This window comes from Armigeres subalbatus, chromosome 2 (assembly GCF_024139115.2).
Source record: "Armigeres subalbatus isolate Guangzhou_Male chromosome 2, GZ_Asu_2, whole genome shotgun sequence".
Classification (NCBI taxonomy): Eukaryota; Metazoa; Arthropoda; class Insecta; order Diptera; family Culicidae; genus Armigeres; species Armigeres subalbatus.
Genome location: NC_085140.1, coordinates 66,810,216 through 66,832,187, shown reverse-complemented (window position 1 = coordinate 66,832,187; position 21,972 = coordinate 66,810,216). Strand labels below are relative to the sequence as shown.

The 21,972-nt window shown below is 39.7% G+C and overlaps 1 protein-coding gene across 11 annotated transcripts in view; it reads left to right on the top strand.

Moving 5' to 3' along the window:
- LOC134208787 (diuretic hormone receptor-like) overlaps positions 1-21,972 on the top strand; it is a 192,790-nt gene that overhangs the window by 128,449 nt on the left and 42,369 nt on the right. For 9 of the 11 annotated variants that reach the window (XR_009978699.1, XR_009978698.1, XM_062684739.1 and 6 more), the window contains 4 exons: positions 14,486-14,684; positions 14,767-14,881; positions 14,975-15,068; positions 16,159-16,239. Coding sequence is in view for 9 of the 11 variants with exons in the window: in XM_062684739.1 (XP_062540723.1) it covers positions 14,486-14,684; positions 14,767-14,881; positions 14,975-15,068; positions 16,159-16,239 (489 nt within the window). In the remaining 2 variants the exon portion in view is untranslated. The remainder of the gene's footprint in view (positions 1-14,485; positions 14,685-14,766; positions 14,882-14,974; positions 15,069-16,158; positions 16,240-21,972) is intronic. The other 2 variants (XM_062684738.1, XM_062684737.1) reach the window with 1 other exon arrangement.

The window sequence follows — 21,972 nt, the reverse complement described above, 5'->3', positions numbered from 1 at the left end:
CAGCTATATGCAGATCAGCTTGGCTTAGCTTAGACTGACTGTACATATTAATGCAAGGGTTGCTTCTCCGTGATTGATCAGAACTGATGCAAATTGCACTACGATCCAAGTGAATAGTGGTTGGGATTTACCATCCATTCTCGAAGTGCACGTGCTCGCAAATGTTGGTCAATAACGGCGCCGGCCAAGTCCTTACAGTCAGTTGGGAAAGGGAGGTTATTGTTGCTACTAGAGACCGAGAAGACCTCTGCATCTCCACAATCACCACGGGAAGGGAGTTGCGCCAGTTGACTGGGGACTGCCAACAGTATTGGCATTTCCTTAATTTGTTCAATTGTTCATCCTTCGCGAGAATAAACAATCAATCGCTGAAAGTGAGCGATTGTTCATTTGAATGTCGGATTAGGCGCCCGCGTCATCATTTCTTTAACGTAAGGAAAGTAAAAACGAAACGGGATCAAAATTGAAAATGAAGTAATATTTATGGTTGTTCAACCACATTGATAGTAATCGGAAAGGTAATGTCAATCAGCAACCCTTATTTTATCTTTTTTTGACGATAAATAAGAATGTTCAGCCCCTCCTTAGCCGTGCGGTAAGATACGCGTCTACAAAGCAAGACCATGCTGATGGTGGCTGGGTTCGATTCACGGTGCCGCTCTAGACAATTTTTGGATTGGAAATTGTCTCGACTTCCTTGGACATAAGAGTATCATCGTGTTAGCCTCATGATATACGAATGCAGAAATGGTAACTTATTGGCTTAGAAACCTCGCAGTTAATAACTGTGGAAGTGCTAATTGAACACTAAGCTGCGAGGCGGCAATGTCCCAGTGTGGGGATGTAATGCCAATGAAGAAGAAGAAGAAGAAGAAGAATGTTCAGCCAGACATATTTCGTAGGGGAACTGTACCGGTTTTGGCCATGTTCCTAATTTGGCCAATTTTGCGAATAACTCCAATAATAAAGCAATTCGCAAGGGTTTTATTAGTTCCAACAAGAGATATATCCCTCACGCATCAACGCTGATTTCAACTGATCGATTATTTTGGAAAAATATGTATTTTTCAGGGTTGGCCAAAACCGGTGCACTTCCCCTATATTTACGTTTATTTGCGCTAGCAGACCCGACGAACTTTGTTTTGCCTAAAATTGATTCATTTTATGATTAGTTCTTCAGTTATGCAGAAATTTTAGTTTCATTTGTACGGGAGCCCCCCCTCCCCCTTTCCAAAGGGGGGAGGGGTCTCGAACCATTTTAAGAACCTTTCCCGGCCCCAGAAACCTTCACATACAAATTTTCACGCCGATCGGTATATCATACATCATATATGCTGTAACATTTTTATACTGTGTAGATAGGGAGAACCGTACAAAACGCACCTACGAGGCAAAATCTCGCTTAACTTTTCAAAAGGACCTAAGTAAAATTTTTTTCATGAATTAATTTGAATAGCGCAATCAACAGAACAACATGATAGCTATTGATTGCAGTATTCAAATTAATTCATGAAAAAAATGTTGCTTAGGACTTTTTGAAAAGTTAAGCGAGAAATGGCTTTGCTCACTAAATGACTTATATAATCTTTTGTAGGACATTTCTGATCGAGTATTACCATTTGGTGGGGTTTCGGTCACCGTAAAACTAACCCCCCTGAGTCTAATACTATCGAATTCCTTCTATGTGTTGTACCATGTGCGTCATCGTGTCTACCGAGTTGCTGTTCGTTTGTGTAACGATCGGATTTTGCACACTAGTGCGTTCAATATTGCTTAAACATTATCGAGTTGCAATGAAATGACTGAGCAATATCCCTCCAGTTTCACTTAAATTTAGCGATTTGCAATTCTTTCATCACATCCGTAAGGTTTTCGATAAAATCGCTAAGGCAAACAAACAACCATGCGTTCACCATTGCCATTGTCTGACATGCAATTGAGTATTTTTTCACAACCATTGCGTTTTTCTCCAGGTCCATTTTAAAACATATTTTTATTCGTTAGAAAGTCACAAAAACCTTGTTGGCATGAAAATAAGATTATTGTGAAATGTAGCTGGTTTTGTAAAATTTTAATCTGCACGTTTAAATGGTTCGTTATTCCTGTTTATAGTAGTGAAAACACCGAAAAAGCTTAAAGGGTGCATTTAGGACTGTTCTCCCCTACCTACTACAATAGCAGTGTGAGAACAGCAGTGCACATTACGTTTTAAGAGTAAAAGATACATATCCCTTCAGTAATTATAACTTCCGAAAAGCGATAAAAATAAGTATATGAGATGTATTCTATTCCATGCAATGACCCACTTCCGCTTATTTCATCCAGAATTCCACGTAAAAAAACGACGAAATCCTCATTAAACACCAGCGTTGAAGCCTTGACCCAGTTTCCTTCCGGGAGGCAAGCCACCGCCATTGGTAGCGGTACGTGATGATTCGTTAGGTACCTACTCTTCGGAAACAGCCTGCCGATTCCGTAGAAAGGTGCAGAAGTGGAAAATCGCGATAAAACTCATCCTTCCCGGAATCGCACTCTAAGCTAGCATGGGATCATATCTTCTATCCCTCTATCGATAAAAGTAACACGGCAAAAAAAAAACGAAGAACGACGTCAGCCAAGAGGAACCAGATTAAACGGTTTAAGCAGAATCACTGATAAACGAGATGTAAGCTGAGAAGCTTTGCGTTGAGGATTTCCCAGTTAGTCGTGTCTGCTTTAGCCGTTGGTTGCTCCATAAAACCAATAATGGATGTAGGATGGGAACTCGTTTATCACGCAATCGAGGACAGACGATTATACGAATAAACGTTGACAAATGACGTGGTAAAACGTGAGCGACATTTGTCTAAGTTGGGAATGTAATAAATCTACAGTCCCCCAAAATCACGAGTCACATACAATTATAAGTTACTTTGGGAAAAAAAAACTTGAACTGAAAAAAACAGTCTTGGCTAAGATGTCTAATTGTATTTTTGAATTATTTATGATTATTATTGTCTTCTAATCTAATAATTGCAATCACTCGGATTAGATAAAATGTTAAGAAAATTATTTTGAGCTTTTTAGTGGAATGTCTTCACTTGTCATAAGACGAGTTTGTACGAGTCAAGTACGAGACACTGAGGACGACCTTACTGTTGAGGTCGAAATACGTATCTGTCAAGGTACAATTAAGTGGTGGAATTAAATGGGATTGTACAAACTCGTCTTATGATAAAATGTTGAACAATTTTATCTGCTAACGACCACACATAAAAGTGACTAGGCGTTGTTTTGAGTTAATCAGAGATTGGGTAAGACCAAGGGTAAGACAATGTTATTCAAATTGTGTTGTACTTATAACATTAGAATCAAGGAGTTGTTGCTGAAAAACGAAAAAAAGGAACAGCGGTAATGCGAACCGATTGCCTTTGTTAGGAAACGATTTGATCCTTGTAAGTAAATTTATCAAGAAAGTACGTTATCGTGGGAAAAACAATTTAACACGAAAAAGAATAACATCGATATCAAAGTTGCGCATCTTTGTTTTATTTATGATTTGGCTTATATGGCTTATATGGCTTATATGGCTTAATTGATTGACGTTTTCTACAGTAAATTCCATACACACTTCAAATGACGCGTGTACAATCAAATTAGTAGCAACCAAATTATTCAAATACTAGCTTTATGTACCCGGTCTTGCTCGGAATTGCCAGTTTGGTTTGCAGTTTTATTTTAAAATCGGAAAATGATAAAACCAACAGTCAACAGGGTAATTGTGTTTACTTATTTATATTTTATCATTTGATTAAAAGAAGGCTTTTGGAAACACTGACTGATTTTGAAGAAGGGATCGTGGGTTTGAAAAGTCTTATTCCAGGCAAACGTCTTTTTCTAAAGAAGGAAAAACATCCATCGATGCCATATTCCGGGCAAACGCATATTTTTAAAGAAGGGATCACACCAACCATTGCCTTATTCCGGGCAAAAGCCTACTTTTAAAGAAGCAACACATCCACCATTCAGAAGGAAACACATTAATCATTGCCTTTCACTGGGCATACCATTATTCCGATGAAGGGTAACAATTATGATTGTTTTATACCTATGCAAGATTTTTCTGATGCTGTTCTTAATTATCCCAAATGTCCTTCATGTCGAATGACCTTAGGCCAAATAGTGTTATGTTAATGGCCTGCTATATTCAAGAATATGTCATATTCAGGGAAATGTCATATTCTAGGATATGTGTATCGGGAAGTGTCATTTTTGGCAAATATCATTTTCGTTAGAGTCATTTTTGGGGAAATGTTATTACCGGGAAAATGTTATTGTCGAGGATTTTCTATTTTTAAGGAATTTGGGCAATTTGTTTTCGGAGCATTGTACAATGTCAAAGAACCTCGGATGTACTAAATAAGAGGGATTTTAAATTAAATCGTTTTCTAAACAATACCCAACCCTAATAACCCCCTCTCCCATTCCAAAAGTTCCTTCCAGCCTCTATATAATAGTTTCTTTTGGGTAGAGATTACGTGTTTACGTGTTTGGTTTGAATTGACCCATGCGATAAAAAGGTATACTAAACTGTTCGTTCAATAAATATACAATCCCTCTCATTCAGCTATGACACTTCTACCCATTCTGATATAGTCTTCCTTAGACAGATAATATGGGTTCCAAATTTGGTGGACATCGATAAATGGGTTAAGAAGTCATGCTGAATTCATCGATAACTAAGCAATACCCCTATCTCACACCCTCCCCTTTTAAAATGACTTACTCATATCCACTAAAATCGCTTCCTTAGGACAGAAAATATTTGTTACAAATTTGGTTCAAATCGGTCATGAGGCTCAAGATTCACATTGAGTTGATCGATTGCTAAACAATACCTCTCGCCTCATACCCTCTCTCTCTAACCTCCTATCGTTGTCTCCTTATGATAATGAATTTATGTTCCGAATTTGTTTGAAATCGGCCAAGGGGTTCAGAAGTTACACTGAGTTGCTCAATAAGTAAGCAATACTCCTCCTACCAACACCCTCTCTCTTTTCCAAAGAGCATCATTAACCCTCCTATCGTCGTCTCCTAAAAATAAAGAATTTGTGTTCCAAATTCGGTTGAAATCGGCCAAGGGAATCAGAATTTACACTGAGGTGATCGATAACTTAGCAATACACCTCCCCTCACACCCTCCCCCTTTTCCAAAGAGCATGCTTAACCCCATATCGTCCCCTCCTTAAGATAAAGAATTTGTGTTCCAATTTTGGTTGAAATCGGCCTAGGGGTTCAGAAGTTACACTGAGTTGATCGATAACTAAGCAGTACCCTTTCCCCCACACCCTCCCCTTTTCCAAAGAGCATGATCTACCCCCCTATCGCCCTCCTTAAGATAAAGAATGTGTGTTCCAAATTTGGTTGAAATCGGCCAAAGGGTTCAGAAGTTACACTGAGTTGATCAATAAATAAGCAATGCCTCTCCCCCCACACCCCCCCCCCTTTCCAAAAAACATTCTTAACCCCCCCTCCTCCCCCCCGTAAGATAAAGAATTTGTGTTCCAAATTTAGTTGAAATCGGCCAAAGGGTTCAGAAGTTACACTGAGTTCATCGATAACTAAGAAAAACCCCTCCCCCCACACCCTCACCCTTTTTCAAAAAGCATGTTTAACCACCCTCTCACCTCCTCCTTAAGATAAAGAATGTGTGTTACAAATTTGGTTGAGATCGGCCAAGGGGTTCAGAAGGTACACTGAGTTGATCGATGATTAAGCAATACACCTCCCCCCACACCCTCCCCCTTTTCCAAACAGCATCCATAGCCCCCCTATCGTCGTTTCCTTAAGATAAAGAATGTGTGTTCCAAATTTGGTTGAGATCGGTCAATGCGTTCAGAAGTTATGCTGGAACATACATACAAACATACATACAAACATACATACAAACATACAAACATTGAGTTTTATATATATGGATTTAGGAGCACTAGGGTAACGGTACCAATAGTGGAGGTATTAGTAGATCCACAAAAGAAATTATTTTTTTTAAATTGACAATTATGGGAAATTTACATCTTTAATATCTTAGTCAATAGACCATAAACTAATAAATTTGCTAACAAAAATGAGATAGATGTTATTCAACATCAACAATTACCAAATATTGCTTGCGCCACTATGGGTACACTGTTCCTTTAGTGGCAGTAAAAATTAATTTTGGTTCCCATAGTGGTGCTATCCATTGGTTTCTTATGATATGAATTATGCTACAGTTGTCAATTTTGTCAGGAGTCAATTTTGTTAAGGAAAAACATTGTTTTCAATAGTTTTCCAAGTGAAATCCTAGGATAAGTTGCATTTAACTGTAGGAGATTGCGACTGGTAGAATGGATATTTTGACGTTGGCTTTCTCAGTCTAGGTAATTTAATTAAGACGGCTAGTTTAGCGTTTCGGTCCCGTGTATTGGACCTTTTTCAAGTCAAGTTGTGTATGCGTTGTGTCTATGTGCAGTGAATATTGTCTTCTAATTAATTTTTAATATCTAATGTGTAATGCAACTACAAGAAGCTCCAACTACCCAGTTAAGACATTCATTCCGTATGTAACGAGAGTCGGCCGACAGCTTATCCCTTGAAAAAGGTCCAATACACGGGACCGAAACGTCGGGTTATGCCAAACTAGCCGTCTTAGTTAATTTACCTAGACTGAGAAAGCCAACGTTGCATTTAACAGAATATTTGAAGCACGACGCATCAACTGAAACCATCGTAAAGTGTATAAATATGATAAATCTCATTAAAACCCCACTACCTCCACTATTGGTGCTACCTCCACTAAGGGTACGGTTACCCTATTTAAGTGGTAAATGCAATTTTTTAAGCATAGGGGAGCGAACGAGTTTATGTCTGAACATTGCTAGATGCTAGCCCATCGATTCCTATACCTATTCATATTGTAGATTGGGACAATCGCTTGTTACGAGTTGAGCTTACCTGATTTTGACAAGAGAGGACAATGTTGTTGTCGTTGGCAATATTTTAGTTCTACATTCACTGAATGGAATACATTGAAATAAACATCGATTACTTGTGTGTTTCGATTTGTCAAGTATTTATACTTTATTTCAGCAATTATTATCGTGATTTTTTTTTACAACAATGAAGTGTTCATCAAAATAATTTGAAAGATGTTTCCTGTTTGGTCATCATACAGTCACTGTATGACAGTTTCTGCAAATAAAATGAGAAGAATATCAAAAATATGTTACAAATAGAGATGATGATGATTGATGATTCATACAAACTATATTTGATCATTAGAACACGTTTTTCGACGATGTATTTTGATGATGGATTTTGCTGTAAATTTTCACAGTTCAGAAAAGTGTCCCCAACTACCGGACTTTATTGCATCATGTTCAAATATGACCAAGTTCCTATTACATGAGTAAAGCCATCATTAAAATAGTATTATTTTTTACTTGATTCAAGTTGTAGATATTAACAATTGTTATAAGAGCTTATTAGATTCTCCAGCTCAATTTCTTACATCCTACTCATAATTCCCTCCATTTTCAATGACATATTCAATTTTTGTTTCTGCTTATTTCTGTGGCTTTCTGATACCTCAGCAGGAAAACACAATTGAATTGAAGTTAGTTTAACAAAACAAGTGCAAATAATGGCTATTTGATCACATGAAAAAACTCACTGCTCGGACCCGGGGATGGCTACCAGATACAGAAATTAATTTTGCACCATAGATACGTTATATATCTAACAAATTATTATCGTTATTTGATACATGACTAATTTTGACCATCTCGACATAATCAGAATGCATTCGATTGATTTTAAAATTGTTTTATTTTGATAAAGGCAAAGAAGTATACACTTCCTTCTTTAATATGATTCCAGATATGATTCAGCAAAGATTACTTATTCAGTTAAAACATTTGTTCGGTTTTAAGCAAGAGAAGTTATGATTGCTTCTTTCAAATAATGGATTTCCCCAGCAGAAGACAAGAGAGGTTATGACTCCATTTTTCAATTTGGACATTTGCTCGGTTTTAGGCAAAGAAGACATGATCCCTTCTTCGAATTTCCTCAGCAGAAGGCAAAAGAGGATATGATTCCTTTTTTTCATTTTGGGCATTTGTTCGGTTTAAGGAAAGGGGAAATATGATTTCTTCAAGGGAGATTTGATCCCTGCTTTGAAGGGATGCGTTTGCCCCGTAGAAGACAAGAGATAATGTGATGCCTTCTTTCAATTTGGGCATTTTCTTTCAATTCATGCATTTGCTCAGTTTAAGGGAAAGGAAGATATGATCCCTTCTTTTAAATAATGCATTTGCCTGGCAGCAGGAAAGGTGTGGATATGAATCCCCCTTTCAAGTAAGACATTTGCTCGGGAAGATATGATTCCTTCTTCAACAGCAGCAGGTTACGCCAGGAAATCACTCATTACGCATCATTGCACTCGGCGGAGGTATCGCCTTACTCGGATCACTGTTGGACTCTGACTGAGGGAGAACGATGCTTAGCTGCTTGCTCGTCATCAACACCAAGACGGCATAAACAGTATATAATATAGAGTGGTATACAACAGAGCTGTCTCGCCCCACACATCCCCCTTTCTCTCCGGATTTTTTCATTAGTCTCCTGCAATTAAAACTTGTCTTTGGTTTTCTCTTTTATTGCAAATGTATTATTGAGCTTCTATTTTATGTAACTCTAGGTTATAATACCACTATAAAGCAGCGGTTCTCAACCTTTTTCTTGAGAGGTACCCCTTCGACCTTTTGCATGATTTGAGGAACCCCCTCTCGAAAATAGGCTTCCAATCCTCTTGAAAATATAATTCCGAGCCCTTTTGAAGGGAAGCTCCTTTAAGCTTTTGAATCCCTTTAGAGTAGGCTTCCGCGCCTCTTTATTAGAGGCTTCCGAGCTTCTTGAAGGCGGTTTTCGAGCTTCTGAGCCTCTTGATAGTATGCTTCCAAGCCTATTGAAAGAAGACTTCCTAGCTTCTTGAAGTGATGCTTCCGAGTCTCTTGTAGGGAGGCTGCCGGGCCCCTTGAAATAAGGCTTCCGAACCACCTGAAAGTAGACTTCCGAGCCTCTTGAAAGCAGGCTTACGAGCAGAGCTTTAAATATTCGATTATTTTTTATGAAGCCCATCGGCCTTCTTTGTCACTTCACTCCTAAACATATTCATATTCGGCTCTGCACCGTCAATTTTCAGAATGAATATGGGTCAGTGAGTATTTATTTAAATATCACAAATTATTAAATAATCGTAAAACTGAACACATGTTTGATGATTTAAATAAATACACGCATAGATCTAATCCCGACGTTCAATTGAGGGGCATTTTTAGCGCCAAATGTCAATATAATCAAGGCTAATTTTGTTTTTTTCGCGCGCAGTTACCATACTCAGTGGTAATCAATTGAATGAATTTATGAAGAAGTAAACTGAGTAAGTCATTCTATGTTTTGAATAATCAAAACACGAATGTCAAAAGTCGGAGTGAAGTTGCTTCATGAAAATAAATATTTTATGCTCTACTTACGAGCCTCTTGAAAGATGGCAACCGAACCTCTTGAAAAAAGGCTTCCGAACCTCTCGAAAGGAGCCTTCCGATCCTCTTGGAAAAAGGCTTCAGAGCCTTTTAAAAGAAGGCTTCCGAGCCTCTTGAAAGAAAGCTTCCGAGCAACTTGAAAGGAGGTTTCTGAGTCTCTAGAGAAGGAGGTTTTTGAGCTTCTAGAAAAGAAGGCTTTTGAGCTTCTTGATAGGAGGTTTCAGAGCCTCTTGAAAGGATCCTTCCAAGCCTCTTGGAAAGAGCTTCGGGGACTCTTGAAAGGAGGCTTTTGAGCCTCTTGAAAAGAGACTTTCGAGCCTTTAGAAAGGCTCTTGAGAGAAGGCTTCCGAGCCTCTTGAGAGGAGGCTTCCGAGCCTCTTGAGAGGAGGCTTCCGAGCCTCTTGAGAGGAGGCTTCCGAGCCTCTTGAAAAAAGGCTTCCGAACCTCTCGAAAGGAGCCTTCCGATCCTCTTGGAAAAAGGCTTCAGAGCCTTTTGAAAGAAGGCTTCCGAGCCTCTTGAAAGAATGCTTCCGAGCAACTTGAAAGGAGGTTTTTGAGTCTCTAGAGAAGGAGGTTTTTGAGCTTCTAGAAAAGAAGGCTTTTGAGCTTCTTGAAAGGAGGCTTCCGAGTCTCTTGAGAGGAGGCTTCCGAGCCTCTTGAGAGGAGGCTTCCGAGCCTCTTGAGAGGAGGCTTCCGAGCCTCTTGAGAGGAGGCTTCCGAGCCTCTTGAGAGGAGGCTTCCGAGCCTCTTGAGAGGAGGCTTCCGAGCCTCTTGAGAGGAGGCTTCCGAGCCTCTTGAGAGGAGGCTTCCGAGCCTCTTGAGAGGAGGCTTCCGAGCCTCTTGAAAGATGGCAACCGAACCTCTTGGAAAAAGGCTTCCGAACCTCTCGAAAGGAGCCTTCCGATCCTCTTGGAAAAAGGCTTCAGAGCCTTTTGAAAGAAGGCTTCCGAGCCTCTTGAAAGAAGGCTTCCGAGCAACTTGAAAGGAGGTTTTTGAGTCTCTAGAGAAGGAGGTTTTTGAGCTTCTAGAAAAGAAGGCTTTTGAGCTTCTTAAAAGGAGGCTTCTGAGCCTCTAGAAAGAAGGCTTCCTAGCCTCTTGACAGGAGGTTTCAGAGCCTCTTGAAAGGATCCTTCCAAACCTCTTGGAAAGAAGCTTCGGGGACTCTTGAAAGGAGGCTTTTGAGCCTCTTGAAAAGAGACTTTCAAGCCTTTAGAAAGGCTCTTGAGAGGAGGTTTCCGAGCCTCTTGAGAGGAGGCTTCCGAACCTCTTGAGAGGAGGCTTCCGAGCCTCTTGAGAGGAGGCTTCCGAGCCTCTTGAGAGGAGGCTTCCGAGCCTCTTGAGAGGAGGCTTCCGAGCCTTTTGAGAGGAGGCTTCCGAGCCTCTTGAGAGGAGGCTTCCGAGCCTCTTGAGAGGAGGCTTCCGAGCCTCTTGAGAGGAGGCTTCCGAGCCTCTTGAGAGGAGTCTTCCTAGCCTCTTGAGAGGAGGCTTCCGAGCCTCTTGAGAGGAGGCTTCCAAGCCTCTTAGAAAGAGGCTTCGGGGCATCTTGAAATGAGGCTCCGAGCCTCTTGAGAGGAGGCTTCCGAGCCTCTTGAGAGGAGGCTTCCGAACCTCTTGAGAGGAGGCTTCCGAGCCTCTTGAGAGGAGGCTTCCGAACCTCTTGAAAGGAGGCTTCAGAACCTCTTGAAAGGAGGCTTCCGAACCTCTTGAAAATAGGCTTCCGAACCTCTTGGAAGGATGCTTCCGAACCTCTTGAAAGGAGGCTTCCGAACCTCTTAAAAAGAGGCTTCCGAACCTCTTAAAAAGAGGCTTCCAAACCTCTTGAAAATAGGCTTCCAAACCTCTTGAAAAGAGGCTTCCGAACCTCTTGAAAGGAGGCTTCCGAGCCTCTTGAAAGGAAGCCTTCGAGCTGCTTGGAAGAAGGCTTCCGAGAGGCGTAAAAGGATGCTTCTAATCCTCTTGCAACGAAGCAACCGAGTTTTAGTGAAAAAAAAATCATTTATTTCATTCGACGTTTTGTTCGTTTGATCTTTTGTTCCGCAGCCCTTCATACATTGTGCTGGTTGTGTCAATTGGGATTTATTGATCGCATTACTTATTATGAACAATATAAATTTTTGAAATAGAAAATACACAATTATCAAAACTTTATCAATGAATTTTGATTGAAATTGTAATATGTCCGCCATTACGCATTTTTGTCCGAGGTACCCCCTAGGGCCAGCGAAGGTACCCCCAGGGGTATATGTACCCCAGGTTGAGAACCGTTGCTATAAAGATTAAATTGCCGCACGCAACATGGCATTCAAAGGTCAAGAAAATCGCAAACCATTTCCACTGGAATATTCCCCGACATTCAGGCAACGAATAGATATTTCCGGTTTGAACAGATGAAGTTTCCTCCAACAGTTAGTCATTCACCTCTTCCATATGCTCCAAGACTTCAACTGCAAGTTGGGCCTCACTAATCATTTCGCGCTTCTCATTTTTTACAGTGTGAAGAGAAAAATGAAGAGACGTCTCTCTTCTCATTCCTAATTTCTCTCTTTTCAAATGAACTATTCGGCCAAATGACCCTTTTGGCCAAACGACCCTTTAAGCCAAATGACCCTTTCGGCCAAATGACCCTTTCGGCCTAATGACCCTTTCGGCTAAATGACCCTTTCGGCCTAATGACCCTTACAGCCAAACGACCCTTCCGGCCAAATGACTTTCGGCATAACGACCCTTTCGACCAAATGACTTTCGACCTAATGGCTTGTTCGGCCAAACAACTTTCAGCCTAGTGGCATTCGGCCAAATGTCTTTCGGCCGAATACCACTAGGCCGAACAGACCATTAGGCCGAAACCCATCTGGCCGTAAGTCATTTGGCTGAAAGGGTCGTTTTGCCGAAAGGATTATTTAGCCGAAAGGGTCATTTGGCGTAAAAGTCATTCGACAAAAACGGTAGTTTGGCCGAATGGGTCATTCGGCCGAAAGGGTAATTTGGCCGAAAGGGTCGTCTGGCCGAAAGGGTCGTTTGGGCGAAAGGGTCGTTTGACCGAATGGGTCCTTTGGCCGAAAGGATCATTTAGCCGAAAGGATCATTTGGCCGAAAGGGTCTTTTGACCGAAAGGGTAATTTGGTCAAAAGGGTTGTTTGTCCGAAAGGGTCGTTTTGCTGAAAGGGCCATTTAGCCGAATAGGACATTTAGTCGAATAGTTCATTTGAAAAGTGAGAAATTATCAATGAGTAAAGAGACGTCTCACTACTCACTCTTCATTTCTCACTTCTCACTGTGAAAAGTGAGTGGTACGAAGTGGGTAGTGGGTAGAGAGACGTCTCTACCCACTTCGCACTACTCACTTTTTACATCGAAAAGTGAGAAATGAGGAGTGAGAAGTGAGACGTCTCACTTCTCACTGCTAATTTATCACTCCTCATTTATCACTTCGTACTACTCACTTTTCACAGTGAGAAGTGAGAAATGAGGAGTGAGAAGTGAGACGTCTAAGAAGTGGGGAGTGAGACGTCACACTACTCATTTCGGCGCGTCTCACTTTTTACAATGTGAAGAGAAAAATTCGGCCAAATGACCCATTCGGCTAAATGACCCTTTCGGCCAAATGACACGTTCGGCCAAATGACCCTTTCGGCCAAACGACCTTTTCGGCTAAATGACCCATTCGGCCAAACGATCCATTCGGCCAAATGACCCATTCGGCCAAACGTTCCATTCGGACAAACGACCCATTCGGCCAAATGACCCATTCGGCCAAACGACCCATTCGGTCAAACGACCCATTCGGCCAAACGAACCATTCGGCCAAATGACCCATTCGGACAAACGACCCATTCGGCCAAATGACCCATTCGGCCAAACGACCCATTCGGCCAAACAACCCTTTCGGCCAAATAACCCATTCGGCCAAATGACGCATTCGGCCTAATGACCCTTTCAGCCAAACGACCCTTTCGGCCAAATGACCCATTCGGCCAAATGACTTTCGGCCTAATGGTCTGTTCGGCCAAATGGTGTATTCGGCCAAACAACTTTCAGCCTAGTGGCATTCCGCCAAATGGCTTTCGGCCCGATGGGTTTTGGCCAAATGACCCTTCCCTCCAAAGTGCTATTTTGTCTTCTTTAATGTGTTTTTCTTATTACTTTTAAAATTCGCGAAAGACGTACCACCATTTCTAGGCCAAACGGCCAAACGTCCCATTCGGACAAACGACCCATTCGGCCAAATGACCCATTCGGCCAAACGACTCATTCGGTCAAACGACCCATTCGGCCAAACGATCCTTTCGGCCACACGACCCATTCGGCCAAATGACCCTTTCGGCCAAGTAACCCTTTCGGCCAAACAACCCTTTCGGCCAAACAACCCTTTCGGCCAAATAACCCATTCGGCCAAATAACGCATTCGGCTTAATGACCCTTTCAGCCAAACGACCCTTTCGGCCAAATGACTCATTCGGCCAAATGACTTTCGGCCTAATGGTCTGTTCGGCCAAACAGTATATTCGGCCAAACAACCTTCGGCCTAGTGGCATTCGGCCAAATGGCTTTCGGCCGAATGGGTTTCGGCCAAATGACCCTTCCCCCTCCAAAGTGCTATTTTGTCTTCTTTAATGTGTTTTTCTTATTACTTTTTAAAAGGCGCGAAAGACGTATCACCATTTCTAGGTGGATTAAGCTAGTTTTTTTCGAGGCCATCAGCTACTTAAAAAATACAAACAAAACATCTGTTTATTCAGATCAAAAGTAAGAAGAAATCTATGAATCTAAAGTATCAAAGATAGCTAATGGGTCAATTAATTAGCTAAAATAGAAAATTGAAAGTAAATAGTGATACAATAATACCTGCCCAATGCTAAATTTCATATGTGCAAAATCAACATCCACTGATGGCAATGTGCCTTATTTTATCCTCCTTACAGAGAACGCCACCCGCTATTGCAATATCGATGGAACGTGGAACAATTTTGCCAATTACGATGCCTGCAAGCACCTGGAGCCACCTTCGTCTGACCCAACGCTCGAATCGTTCATCGAATTACCGATAGTGATCTACTTTGTAGGATATACCATAAGTCTGCTGTCACTGTTTTGTGCCGTCACCGTTCTGGTTTACTTCAAGTAAGTTCAAATCTGTCTGTGGCTTGTTTCTTAGTTGGTGCGTAAAGTGCATTCAACAGCTATTCTTTGCTTTGCTTTGCAGGGAACTGCGATGCCTCAGAAACACCATTCACGTCAACCTGTTCGTCACCTACATCATGTCGTCCAGCCTCTGGATCATCATACTCTCTCAACAGGTGTTTAGTTGGCGCGATTATGTTTGTAAACGTTGTCTCCGATAGTCAAATTATGCCCATTACGCTTCTTGGTTTTCTTTCCCTTTTTCCTTTTCTTCACCTTTTCAATTGCAGTTGGCTGCCAAACAGGGGATAGTGGATTGCATTTTCCTGGTCACGTTGTTCCATTACTTCAGCACGACCAATTTCTTCTGGATGCTTGTGGAAGGTAAGTTCTAATCTTATAAATGTTTGGGAGAAGTGGAGCGAGTATTTCCCTCATTTGATCGACTTTAAAGATTATCAATAGTGGTCTGGTATACTGTTTGATAAAAGGCTAGTTTTCGATTTATAACTGCAATTAGGATTTAAATAGTTTTGCGGATTGGAAGACCAAAGATCATAAACAATTGATGTACCTACAAATAGCTTCAAATTCGTAAAGCGAATAGTCTATGCCAATAATAAACCATAGCCGGTACTAATTGAATCCTAATCTCTGGAAATTAATTGCTACCAACAAACTGCGACCGCAGCGTAATTGACCGAGGGCAAACGGGCAGGGATTATGTAAACAGATCGTGGTGCATGCAACTGGCATTTAATCGATCGAAAATGGTTACACGCAGCAGTCAACCCTCCCGTAGTGGCCACGCCGCCGATTCATATTCAATCGGGATGCTTCTGGCATCAGCAGTGAAACCCAGACGAGATGCGATGTTGATGGCTGGCTTCCACTTTCCATGTGGAATTTCTCTTTAGTCTCTGCTCGATGGCAATGAATTATTCTCAAGCCGAGCGTAATCTAATAACCTTGATGGAGATCTCATGAATAGCAAGTGTGTGCCAATATTTACGATCCCTGGTAATGGGGATTCGAGATTCAGCCTCTTGTCTTGGCCACACTTACGCAGTGCGATTGTACGTTCTGTTCTGGGGTTGAAGCGAGCAAACATCCAAAGCTGTAAACAAACGAAACTGTTTAGAGACCGGAACACACCTTCCACTTTATGAGCACCAAAATTAATTTACCAGTCAGCCTAATTAATATACACCATGTTAAGGAGGCACTTTGTCTTCCGATGAGTACCGTTGGAACGGCACAAGAAGATTAGCACCATTTGAAGCCGAGCAAATCGGGACAATGTTTCCGCCACCCGGCCGGGATGCTTGCGTCTAGTGTTTATAATTGAGTAGCTTTTTGCGTGTGACCTAGATCAGATATCGCATCGGGTACCATCTGTATAGGCAGAAAGGATTTTCACATTCGTCCTCAATGGGTTGCCTTACTAATATTTTGTGCTTTTGTCTTTTCGCAGGTCTATATCTGTACATGCTGGTAGTACAGACGTTCTCTGGAGATTATCTACGTTTTTGGAAGTATTCCATCATTGGCTGGGGTAAGTTTGTCGTACCGTGAATGCTATCGCATTTGTATATCGCTTTGAACAACTTTATAAATATGTAGAATAGGGGCGCTGTGTGTGTTTTATCGTACCATCTACTTCTATGCAAAGTGGAATAAATTTGCCATATTTGTAAGTATGTAGCCTGAAGTAGTATTGTCGCGAGAGGCACAACAATTCTTGAGAATGTTCAAATCCAAAATTTTGAAGATAAGATTTGAATAGGAAGCATTGCTTCATATTCACATGGAATACGATGTACTCTCGGATACCTAATTCTCTTATGCGAAGTCGGTTTAAAAATAACAATTTCTAAGTTTATATGGAGATGAAAAACATGGATTTTTGTGGAAAGTATCGCATGATTCTTATAAATGCTTTTTCCAACTTTTACTCCATACCAGACGAACCAGCCTTGGGCTGAAAGTCTCGCTAATTAAGATATAAAAAAAACGTTTGCTCAACGCAAGTAGGGTAGCCGTACCCTTAGTGGAGGTAGCACCAATAGTGGAGGTAGTGGGGTTTTAATGAAATTTATCATATTTATACACTTAACGATGGTTTCAGTTTATGCGTTGTGCTTCAAATATCATGTTTAATGCAACTTATCTTAAGATTTCACTTGAAAAACTATTGAAAACAATGATTTTCCTTAACAAAATTGACTCCCTTGCACCTATAGTGGTGCAACTGTACCAATAGTGGCGAGTATCATAAGAAACCAATGGATAGCACCACTATGGGAACCAAAATTAATTTTTACCGCCACTAAAGGAACAGTGTACCCATAGTGGTGCAAGCAATATTTGGTAATTGATGATGTTAAATGACATCTATCTCATTTTTGTTAGCAAATTTATTAGTTTATCTATTGACTAAGATAAAAAATCTGTAAATTTCCCATAATTATCAATTTTTAAAAAATATTTTCTTTTGTGGATCTACTAATACCTCCACTATTGGTACCGTTACCCTAGTTAGTCTTCATCAAGCACTTTCACAGGTATAAGCTACGATGTCATGTTATGTTGGAGCTCTGACGAATCATACCAAATGCCTTTTTGCCAGTACATGATGTAACCCTATTCGTAAAGTCAAAACGATAAAACAGTATTCTGAAAAACTTTATAATGAAAACGAAAGAAACAGACGTTAATCTTTATTGGAATTGTTTTTAAAAGTAATACAATATCAGGCGTCCACGATGTGGTAGCCCCTTAGATATTGTCGTTCTTAATTCATTTAAAACAACAGGAATAAGCATGTTCATCTTCAATGTACAGAGCAACTTTGTATTCTCTTTCTGTCTTGGGAAAAATGAAAATGGCCAATCTTTGTGTTACGTAATTAATGAAGATCCTAAGAAATTGCCGAACAAATTCCCAACAATTTTCCGAGTAAATTTCGAAAAAAAAAGGTTTTCCGAGAAACTCCAAAGAATTTTCCTAGAAAATTCAGATGAGTTTGCCAAGATACTACCAAAAAAAATCCCAGGAGCTCTGAAGAATTTCCCGAGGAAATTTCAAATGAAGAATGTACCGATAAAACTCCAAAGAATCTTTCGAGAATGAAACTTTTGAAGTATTTCCGAGATTCAGGAAACAAAATGCTGGAAAAACCATAAAAAATGACTACCGGCGTGACGTCACGATGAGGCAGGGATGTAGGGCTTGTTCGCGACCAAATCTGGACACACAACATTGAGAATAAAAAACTATGTAGACAGTTCATTCGCCACAGTGCTCACTTCAAATGACTTCATTCAATGTTGATGGTTCGATCAAGATGAATACAAACAGGTGTTGCTGTATGTTAATTTCGTGATTCAGCCATCTTAGATTTTTATATGGGGCAGCCACCGAGTTTTTTTTTTATATTTTGCACTGAAAATGAATTTTTCACCCCCGTGCTAATTTCTCCCATATACTGTCGATGTGAGTGAACCCTAATAAAAGAACCCTTGGTGCGTTGTTTACGCTAAAGTTTCTGACAGTTTAATTTTTCGGGAATAGCGAGTCAGTCAGTCAGTTAGTGCCGGAAGTATTTGTTTCACCAGTTTCACCTTCCCATTCTTGGTGGTGGTATCCTAAATCCGTAGCCTTCTCGTTGTTGTCAAGGAAGCATCAAACTATTTGATTTGATCAATTGATTTTCGAATCTTAATTAAGGAAAGGTGATCGGTTGTCAGCACCCTTTTGTTTTTACACCCAAAAAACAAATCTGACAATTATTGTATAAAATCTGGGCATATACAATTCTGTAAGCTTTTTATACAAATACTGTATTAAAATAATACAAATCTGTATTATTTTAATACAATATTTGTATAAAAAGCTTACAGAATTGTATATGCCCAATTATTATACAGTTTCTGTAAGGTTCTTATGCAGAACTGTATTAAAATCTGCCATCCCCTGGTTGGGTGATAGTTCATAACTTTCCTACATTTGCACAATGGGTCGTCTAGTCTAGTCTAGTCTACACATACACAGCCATCACATGGAAGAATCCTGGAAAGTGATAGATTCGACTGCATCTATTACTTTTCTTGTCAATATTTATGATTGAAGCACATTAGAAATGTATTTCAAACATAAAAGCGGCCAGGCCTACTGTGCAGCGTTGTTAATTTTAAGTGAAAATCAGTACTTAACTTGATTTCACATTTAAGTCATAGAACGGGAACATCTCGTACCAATGTTTGACGATTCGTTGGGAGTGACTTAGCTAAGAGGATTATTGTACACTCCATGGGTCCTCCACTCCACATCCTGTGATGGGACACAGATTTTAGTCTAGTGCCCTGGCCTATACAGACCTAGGTTTAAGCACCATTACTCGCTCTCTGGAAGGAGAAAAAGAAGCACAAAGAGGCTACAATGGAGGCATTCCACGGGGGCATGTCAGTCGACCCTGAGCGACCATTTCGAAAATATTTGAAACTCTGCACAGTTTTTCAATTTCATCTAAATCGTCATTTTTCGATATCAAATCTTCATATTGAGTCACGACTAACTTTTCAAAAGGGTGTATGTGAAAATGGTTCAAAAATATTTAAAAAGCTGCACAGCAAAAACGGAATGTTCGATTGTTATGATTTTTCAGCAAAGTTAGACAACTAATAGGTGATTCGTAAAAAAATGTGCACACTAAAAAAAATTTTTTTGCCTTTAAAAATATCATTTTGTCACAAAAACTCAAATATCTCAAAACCCTATCTTTTTTCGAACGTAATTTTTAGGGAAAACGGTCCATTATATTAGCTATCTACCATAAAATTTGTTAATAAACAAAAAGTTATGACATTTCAAACATTTCACAATTTTCACATTTAGTAAAAAATTTTTTTCTGTGTAAGTTATTTCGAGAATTGCAGTTTGATGCAGATTTTATTGTTAAGGGACGTGATTTAAACAAGTTGTTTTCATGATATTTTGATTTAATTATTCATAGCATCTATAAGAAACTTAGACACGATCCAGTGTTGTGATCAAAAGTATTGATAGTGTCATAATTTTCATTGCACGTGACTGGCGAAAATTCTTTTAATAGTGTTGAAACCTGTTGATAATAACGTTGATAGAAACATATCAGAAATGTTATTTTTAAGACAAAAGCTGCAAAATCAAAGATTTATATACACGTGTACGTCTATAGTTTACCTGCAAAAATATACCTCTTAGAGAATAGACTTTATGATCGGGAGGAAACGGGTATCTTCAACAACAACAAATGCATGATAGGTACATACCATGACAATGCTCACGAAAAAGCAAAATTACTACTACTAAGGTTGTCAAAGATCTTATAGTAATTTTTTACTTCAGTCAAGAAAATATCAACAAACTAGTCAGTAAAAGCTTAAAAGTGATTTTGTTTATTGAAATATTACGAACAACATGAGTAGCCGCTTTCTCAACTGTTGTAGGCCGTTTGATGGAAAAAGTGTTCAAAAGAGTTACGAAATCTCACCGAAAGCACCATAGATAAACTGAAAGCGACTGGTTATGCTCCAATGTCCACATTGAATACAAATTTACGCATTTGCACGTCCTGCCGTCTAAACGTTGACAAAAGAGCAATCTGTATATCATCGGTTGAGCAGAGCGCAGGAAGTTCGAAAACGACAGCAACTGAGGAATTGCCAGATGTATCGACAACAACTGAGGAATTACCAGAAGTATTAAGTGCTGAGAGCCTTGCCCCCGTGCCATCACCGAAATCTGTTTAAACAAATCAATCGCAAGATGAGTGTATCCAAAAGGTCAACATCGAACGCTTCAACGAGGGCATAGCTGGGATAAAAGTGACTCCGATTAAATGGAGTAAGATGGACTACGTTTATTACCCGGAGAAAAATACCGTGAAATAAACGAAGCTGTACGAAGAAACCTCTTCAAATTAGGACCTGATGATGTGGAAAATACAGACTACGATGAGGTAATTATAAATATGAAGGAAAGGTTCTCGAATGCAGCCACGACAAGGAAAGAAAATTATTGATTTTGTCGATGCTGCCAAGTTCGTGGTCTATTCAGGATGCCATTGATGAGTTCAAAACCAATAGAAATACAGTAAAAGAGGCAAAACAATTGAAGAATAACTGTCTTTCAACCAAAAATACTAGGTCTAGTACTGCATTAACAGATGAGACAAAAGAAATAGTTCAATATTTTGAAGATGATGAAGTAAGTCGAGCTATGCCTGGTCAAAAAGATTATGTATCAGTAAAAAAGATGGAAAGGGTCAAGCAATCCAAAAACGATTAATGATGACGACTTTGAAAGAAGCGTACACACGCTTCAAGGAAATTCACGATAATATTAAAATAGGTTTTTCCTCATTTGCAAGCCTTCGGCCAAGGCAATGTAAGCTTCTTTCCAATTCAGGAACACATAATGTGTGTGTGCACAACCCATGAGAATATTAATCTTATTTTACATAGTTTGAAAAGAATCAATTTAACAAAGGATATTAAAATGTTAACTGGTAGTCTTTTGTGTGAAAATACAACATCAAATTGCTATCTACGATCTTGTTCGGATTGTCCAGATTCTTCATCATTGGAAAATACTTTATTCGCTGAGTTTGAAGAAAAATATATTGATCAGTTATCATTTGAGCAATGGGTGACCACGGATAGGTGTGACATAGAAACTATTGTAAAACCTGTAGATGAGTTTGTGTCATATTTTTGCTTGAAATTAGAAAGTTTAATCCCTCACGATTTCATTAAAACAAAACAATCCAGCTTTTTAAAAAATACGAAAAATACATTACAAAATGGTGAATTTTTAGTCATTTGTGATTTTTCTGAAAATTACAGCTTTGTATTGCAAGATGAAGTGCAGTCCCATCACTGGAACGTACAACAAGCTACAATTCATCCATTCGTTATTTATTTTAATGGAAGTACGCAAATTGAACACTTAAGTTTTATTATAATTTCCGAAGATTTAAGACACGATTCAGTATCCGTAAACTTGTTCATTGAAAAAATGATTAACTTTTTACGCGTTGATAAGCATAAAGAAGTCAAAAGATATATTTCATGTCTGATGGAGCAGCGTCGCAGTACAAAAATCGTAAGAATTTTTCGAGCCTATGTCAATTTAAATCAATGTACGGAATTGATGCAGAATGGCATTTTTTGCTACATCACATGGCAAAGGTCCTTGTGATGCTATTGGAGGAACAATAAAGCGCATGGCCACAAGAGCAAGTTTA